Source organism: Galeopterus variegatus, unplaced genomic scaffold (assembly GCF_000696425.1).
Source record: "Galeopterus variegatus unplaced genomic scaffold, G_variegatus-3.0.2 Scaffold13310, whole genome shotgun sequence".
NCBI classification, from domain to species: domain Eukaryota; kingdom Metazoa; phylum Chordata; class Mammalia; order Dermoptera; family Cynocephalidae; genus Galeopterus; species Galeopterus variegatus.
Window position 1 is genome coordinate 5,914 of NW_007739421.1, and position 7,955 is coordinate 13,868.

At 56.0% G+C, this 7,955-nt stretch overlaps 1 protein-coding gene across 1 annotated transcript; it reads left to right on the forward strand.

Moving 5' to 3' along the window:
* Window positions 1-4,054: 4,054 nt before the first annotated feature.
* LOC103581546 (proline-rich receptor-like protein kinase PERK2) lies at window positions 4,055-7,345 on the forward strand (the record flags this gene model as incomplete). Its single annotated transcript, XM_008563357.1, has 2 exons — window positions 4,055-4,367; window positions 7,274-7,345. Coding segments are annotated over 2 exons (385 nt in total), but the record flags the coding sequence as incomplete, so codon positions are not given.
* Window positions 7,346-7,955: the final 610 nt, after the last annotated feature.

Here is a 7,955-nt window from a genome sequence, read left to right on the forward strand (position 1 = left end):
CACTCTCCTAATCTCATCTTGTTCTCCCCTCACCTCCTTCTCCACTCACGTCATTTTCCTCTCACCTCCTTCCCTCACCTTCTCCACTCACCCTCCTCAAATCACCTCCTTCTCCTCTCAACACTTTCTCCCCTCACTGCCCTCACTCCCTTCCTTCTCCCCTCACTGCCTGCCCCTCACCAAGTCCTCCCCTCACCTCCCTGCCCTCAGCTCCTTCTCACCTCTCCTCATTTTCCCCTCAGATCAATCTCCCCTCACCTCCTTCACCCCTCAAGTCCTTCATCCGTCACCTCCCTCCACTCACCTCCCTCCAGCCAAATCCTACTCCACTCAACTCTCTTCCCTCATCTCCCTCCCCTCACCTTCTTCTCCTCTCACCTCCATTTCCCCTCAAGTATCTCCCCACACCTTTCTAACCTCACCTCATTCTCCCCTCACCTCCTTCGTCCCTCACCTAATTGTCCCTTCCCATCCCACCCCTCAAATCCATAATGACACCTACTACTCCCATAACCTCTTTTTCACGTCATCTCCTTTTACCCTCACGTCCCTCCACTCACATCCCTAGGCTCACCTCCTCATCCGCTGTATTCCCTTCCCTCACCTCCTACAACCCTCACCTCACTCTCCTTCCCTCACCTCCCTTCCCTCCCATTTCCCCCATCACCTCCTTCTCCCCTCACCTGCATCCACACACCTCCACTCCCTCCTCTAACCTCCCTCCCCTCACCTCATTCCCCTCACTTCACCTACCTCACCTCAACTTCTTCTCCCTTCAACTCCATCCCCTCACCTCAATAACCATAGCTTTTTTCCCCTCACCTTCTTCTCTCCACACCTCCTTCTCCCCTCATCTCCCTCCTCTCTCCTACTTCTCTCTCAAATCCTGGTCCCTTCTCGTCCCACCCCTCAACTCATTCACCCATCACCGCCTTATCCCCTCACCTACCTCCACTCACCTCCCTCCAGTCAATTCCTTCTTTCCTCACCTCCCTCTCCCCATCTCCCTCCCATCACCGCCTTCTCCTCTCACCTCCTTAGCCCCTCACCTCCTTTCCCCCTCAAGTCTCTCCCCACACCTTCCTCACCTGACCTCATTCTCTCCTCATCTCCCTCTCCTTACCTCTTTCCCCTTACATCACCTCCATCACCTCATCTTCTTTTCCCCTCACTTCCTTCTCCCCTCACCTCCCATTTCCCTCACCTCCTGCCACTCACCTCCCTCCCATCATCTCCTTCCTCTCACCTCCTTTGTGCATCACCTCCTTCCCTCACCTCCCTCCTTTCACCTCCTTCACCTCACCTCCTTCTCCCCTCACCTCCTTCTACTCTCACCTCCATCTCTCCGTACTTCCCTCCACTTGCTGCCTCCTCCCATCATCTCCCTCCCCTCACCTCCATTTCCTCACCTCTATCTCACCTCACCTCACTCTCCTCACTTCCCTCACCTCACCTCCTTCTCCCCTCACCTCCCTCCTTTTCCTTCACCTCCCTTCCCTCGTCTCCCTTCCCTCCCCTCCCTTCCTTCTCCCCTAACGTCCATCTCCTAACCTCCACTCCACCCCCTAACCTCCCTCCCCTCACCTATTTCCCCTCACCTCACCTCCCTCCCCTCATCCTCTTCTGCCCTGAAATCCATCCCCTAACCTCTACTCCCTCCCTTCACCTACATCCCCTCACCTCTTTCCCCCCACATCACCTCCCTAACCTCATCTTCTTCTCCCCTCACCTCCTGCTCCCCTCACTTCTTTTCCCCTCAGCTCCTTCCCTCACCTCCTCCTCTGTCCCCTCCCTCCTGTCACCTCCTCCTCTCTTCACCTCCCTCCTTCTACTCCTTCTCCCCTCACTTCCATCCCGTCACATCCTCCTCTGCTCACCTCCCTCCCCTCACCTTTATCCCCTCACCTCCATTCCGTACCCTCCCCTCCCTCCCCTCACCTTTCTCCCTTCACCTCTTTCCCCTCACCTCACCTACCTAATCTCATCTTCATCTACCCTTCTCCCCTCACCTCCTTCGACCCTCCAGTTCTTCACCCCTCCCTTCCCTCAATTCGCCTCCCTCCTGTCAATTCCTACTCCCCTCACCTCACTCCCCTCATCTCCCAACCCTCACCTCCTTCTCATCTCACCTCCTGGTCCTCTCTTGTCCCACAATTCAACACCGTCCCCACACCTCCTTCTCCCTTCACCTACTTCTCCCCTCTAGTCCTTCACCCATAACCTCCTTCCACTCACCTACCACTAGTCAATTCCAACTCCCCTCACCTCCCTCTCCTCACCTACATCCACTGACCTGCACGCCCTCACCTCACCACCCTCCCCTCACCTACCTCCCCTCACCTCTTTCCCCTCTCTTCAGTTACCTAACCTCATCTTCTTCTCACCTCACCTCCTCCCCTCATCTCCTTTTTGCATCACCGCCTTCCCTCCCCTCCTTCTCTGCTCACCTTCCTCACCTCACTTCCCTCTCATCAAATCCTTCCCCCTCACCACCCGCGACTCACCTCCCTCCCATCATCTCATTCCCCTCACCTTTATCGTTTCTCACCTCCTCCCCTCACCTCACTACTTTCACATACCTTGCCTTACCTCCTTCTTCCCTCACCTCCTACTACTCTCAAATCCTTCTCTCCACACTTCCCTCGCCTCACTGCCTCCTCCAGTCACCTTCCTCCCCTCACCTCCATTCTCTCACTTCCTTCTCACCTCACCTCACTTTCCTAACCTCCCTCACCTCACATCCATCTGCCCTCACCTCCCTCCCTTTCTCTCCCTCCCCTCAACTCATTTTCCCCTAACTTCCGTCCACTCACCTCTATCCCCTCACCTCCACTCCCTACCCTCACCTCCCTCACCTCACCTCTTTCCTTTCACCTCAACTACGTAACCTCATCTAATTCTCCCCTTAATTCCTTCTCCCCTCAAATCCTTTTTCCCTCACCTCCTGCCCCTTACCTCCCTCCCATCATCTCCCTACCATTACCTCCTACACTCCTCACCTCCTCCCCTCACCTCCCTCCCTTCACCTCCCACCCCTCACCTCCTTATCCCCTCACCTCCTTCTATTCTCACCTCCTTCTCTCCCCTATTCCCTCCTCTCACCACCTACTCCCCACACCTCCTTAACATCACCTGATTCTACCTTCACCTCTGTCTTCTCTAACCTACTTCTCCCCTCACATCCATCGCCCCTGATGTCCTTCTCAGATCACCTCCCTCCCCTCATCTCCCTCCCCCAAACCTCCTCCCCTCCCTACTGTCTGCTCCCCTCACCTCCCTAACCTCATGTTCTTCTCCCATCACCTCCTTCTCCCTCACTTCCTTTTCCCATCACCTTCCCTCCATTCCTTCTCCACTCACCTCCCTCACCTCACTTCCCATCCATCAAACCCTCCTCCCCTCACCTCGCTCCCCTCACCTCTTTCTCCTTTCCTCACCTCCTTCATCTCACCTGATTCTTCTCTCACCTCCCTCCCCTTCGCTCACCTCCCTTCCCTAACCTCAACTCCTTTTCACCTCACCTCCATTTCCTCACCTCCACTCAATCTAACCTACGTACACTCACCTCTTTCCTCTCACCTCACCTACCTCACCTGATCTTCTTCACCCCTCTCCTCCATTCCCTCACCTCCCTCCCCTCACCTCTTTCCCCTCACCTCACCTCCCTTACCTCCTTTACTTCTCCCCTCACCTCCTTCTCCCCTCACCTCCTTTTCCCCTCAGCTCGATCCCTCACTTCCTTCTCCCCTCAGCTTCTTCACTCACCTCCTTCTCCCCTCACCTCCCTCCACTCAGCTCCTTGCCCTCACGTCCCTCCCCTCACCTCCTTCTCCCCTCACCTACTTCACCCCTCACCTCATTTTCACCTGATGTCCCTCCCGTCACCTTCCTGCCCTCACCTCCTTCTCTCCTCACCTCACATCCTTCTCCTCTCAACGTCTTCTCCCCTTACCTCTGTCCCTCACCTCCTTCTCCTCTCACTTCCCTCCCCTCACCTCCTCCTCCCCTCACTTTCTTCACAGCCCCTCTTTCTCCCTTCACCTCCCTCCCCTAGCCTAAATACCCCCTCACCTCTATCCACTCATCTCCACTCCTTCCCCTCACCACCCTCCCCGCACCTCTTACAACTCACCTCACCTCCCTCACTCCCCTCCTTTTCCTCTCACCTCCCTTTCCTCAAATACATACCCCCTCCTTCTCCCCTAACTTCCATCAATTCACCTCCACTCCCTCCCGTAACCACCTACCCCTCACTTATTTCCTCTCACCTCCCCTCCCTAACCTCATCTTCTTCTCCCCTCACCTCCATTATCTCACCTCCACTCCCCCCCAAACCAACCTCCCTTCACCTCTTTCTGCCCATCTCAGCCCCCTCACCTCCTTTTCCCTCGGCTCCTTCCCTCAACTACTTCTCCCCTCACCTTCCTCCCCTCCCCTCCCTCCTCTCACCTCCTTCTCCCCTCACCTCGCTCGCTCACATCCTTTTCCCCTCTCTTCCCTCTCCTCAACTCCTTCTCACCTCCCCTACCTCCCCTCACCTCCTTCTCCCTTCACCTCCCTCGATCAACTCCTCCCCTCACTTCCCTCCCCTCACCTACTTCTACAGTCACCTCACACCACTCATCTCCTTCTCCTCTCACCTCCCTTCCTTATGCTCCTTAACCACACACCTCAATCCTCTCACCTCCACTCCCTCCACCACTCACCTCCTTCTCTCACCTCCCTTCCTTATGCTCCTTAACCACACACCTCAATCCTCTCACCTCCACTCCCTACCCTCACCTCCCTACCCTCACCTCTTTCCCCTCACCTCACCTACCTAACCTCATCTTCATCTACCCTCAAATCTTTCTCCCCTCAACTCCTTTTTCCCTCAACTCCTGCCACTCATCTCCTTCCCTTCACCTCCCTCGCCTCGCCTCACTCTCCCCTTACCTCCTTCTACTCTCACCTCCTTCTCTCCTCAATTCCCTCCCATCACTGTCTCCTCCCCTCACCTCCTTCTATGTGCACCTCCGTCTTCACTCACCTACTTCTCCACTCACCTCCTTCACCCCTGACGTCCTTCTCCACTCACCTCCCTTCCCTCATCTCCATCCACTGTCCTCCACACCCACCCCTCAAATCCCTACCCTCACCTCTTTCCCCTTACCTCACCTCCATCACCTCATCTTCTTCTCCCCTCATCTCATTCTCTGCTAATGTCCAATTACCCTTACCTCCTTCCCTCACCTCCCTCCAATCACTTCCCTCCCCTCACCTCGTTATACTCTCACCTCCTTCGCCTCACACATCATTGTCCCATCACGTCCCTCTCCTCACCATCCTTTCCTCACCTCCTTCTCTCCTCACCTCCCTCCCCTCACCTCTTTTTCCTCATCTCCTTCTCCCCTCACCCCATTCTCCCTTCACCTCTATCACTCATCTCCTTCTCAACTCAGTTTGCTCCCCTCACCACCTCCTCCCTCACATCCCTCCCTCCCCTCATATCCTTCTCTTCTCAAATCCTTTGCACCTCAAGTCCTTCACCCCTTATCTCCCTCAACTCACCTCCTTGCAGTCAATTCCTACTCCCCTCAGATCACTCCCCTCATTTCCCTCCCCTCACCTCCTTCTACACTCACCTACTTCTACTCTCACCTCCTTCTCTCCTCAATTACCTCCCATCTCCGCCTACTACCCTCACCATCCTCCCCTCACCTCCTACTATCCCCACCTACTTCTCCAATCACCTCATTCACACCTGACTTCCTTCTCCACTCACCTCCCTCCCCTCACTTATTTATCCTCACCTCACCTACCTAACCTCATCTTCTTCTCCCCACTTCCATCTCCCCTCACCTTTTCCCCCCACATCCCGCCCCTCACCTCCCTCCCCTCATCTCCTTGCCCTCACCTCCTTCTTCCCTCACCTCCTTCTCATGTCCCTCCCGTCACCTTCCTGCCCTCACCTCCTTCTTCCCTCACCTCCTTCTCATGTCCCTCCCGTCACCTTCCTGCCCTCACCTCCTTCTTCCCTCACCTCCTTCTCATGTCCCTCCCGTCACCTTCCTGCCCTCACCTCCTTCTTCCCTCACCTCCTTCTCATGTCCCTCCCGTCACCTTCCTGCCCTCACCTCCTTCTTCCCTCACCTCCTTCTCATGTCCCTCCCGTCACCTTCCTGCCCTCACCTCCTTCTTCCCTCACCTCCTTCTCATGTCCCTCCCGTCACCTTCCTGCCCTCACCTCCTTCTTCCCTCACCTCCTTCTCATGTCCCTCCCGTCACCTTCCTGCCCTCACCTCCTTCTTCCCTCACCTCCTTCTCATGTCCCTCCCGTCACCTTCCTGCCCTCACCTCCTTCTTCCCTCACCTCCTTCTCATGTCCCTCCCGTCACCTTCCTGCCCTCACCTCCTTCTTCCCTCACCTCCTTCACTCAACTCCTTCTCCCCTCACCTCCATCCAATTACCTCCACACTGTACCCACACCTCCCTCCCTTTACCTATTTCCCCTCACCTCAACTTTCTCACCCCATCTTCCTCTCCCCTCACCTCCATCCCTTCACCTTCACTCCCTCCCCTCACCTGCCTACACTCACCTCTTTCCCCTAAACTCACCTCCATCACCTCATCTTCTTCTCTGCTCAAGTCCTTCTCCCCCCACCTCCTTTTTCCCTCACCACCCGGCCCTCACCTCCCTCCCATCATCTCATTCCCTTAACCTTTAGCACTCCTCACCTCCTCCCCTCACCTCTCTCTTTCCACCTCCCTTGTCTTACCTCCTTCTCCCCTCACATCCTTCTACTCTCAAATCCTTCTCTCCTCACTTTCCTCGCCTCACTGAAACCTCCAATAACCTCCCTACCCTCACCTCACATTTCTAAACTCCTTCACCTCACATCCTTCTCCCCTCCCCTCCTTCCCCTTCACTCACCTCCCTCCCTCACCTCCTTCTCCCCTCACTTCCCTCCCCTCACCCCTTCCTCCCCTCACCTCCCTCCCCTCAACTCCTCCCTACACCTTCCTTGCTCTACTCCTTCTCCTCTCTTCCCACCCCTCACCTTCTACTCCCGTCCCCTCCCTCCCCTAACCTCCTTACCCACTCACATCTGTCCCTTCACTTCCACTCCATACCCTCACCTCTTACCTATTTCCCCTCACCTCAACTTTCTCACCCCATTTTCCTCTCCCCTCACCTCCATCCCTTCACCTTCACTCCCTCCCCTCACCTGCCTACACCCACCTCTTTCCCCTAAACTCACCTCCATCACCTCATCTTCTTCTCTGCTCAAGTCCTTCTCCCCCCACCTCCTTTTTCCCTCACCACCCGGCCCTCACCTCCCTCCCATCATCTCATTCCCTTAACCTTTAGCACTCCTCACCTCCTCCCCTCACCTCTCTCTTTCCACCTCCCTTGTCTTACCTCCTTCTCCCCTCACATCCTTCTACTCTCAAATCCTTCTCTCCTCACTTTCCTCGCCTCACTGAAACCTCCAATAACCTCCCTACCCTCACCTCACATTTCTAAACTCCTTCACCTCACATCCTTCTCCCCTCCCCTCCTTCCCCTTCACTCACCTCCCTCCCTCACCTCCTTCTCCCCTCACTTCCCTCCCCTCACCCCTTCCTCCCCTCACCTCCCTCCCCTCAACTCCTCCCTACACCTTCCTTGCTCTACTCCTTCTCCTCTCTTCCCACCCCTCACCTTCTACTCCCGTCCCCTCCCTCCCCTAACCTCCTTACCCACTCACATCTGTCCCTTCACTTCCACTCCATACCCTCACCTCTCTCCCCTCACCTCTTTCCCCTCACCTCACCTACCTAACCTCATCTTCTTCCCTCACTTCCATCTCCCCTCACCTCCTTTTCCCCTCACCACCCACCCCTCACTTCCATCTCATTCCCCTCACCTCCTTCACTTCTCACCTCCTCCCCTCACGTCCCACCTTTCACTTTCCTCCCCTCACCTCCTTCT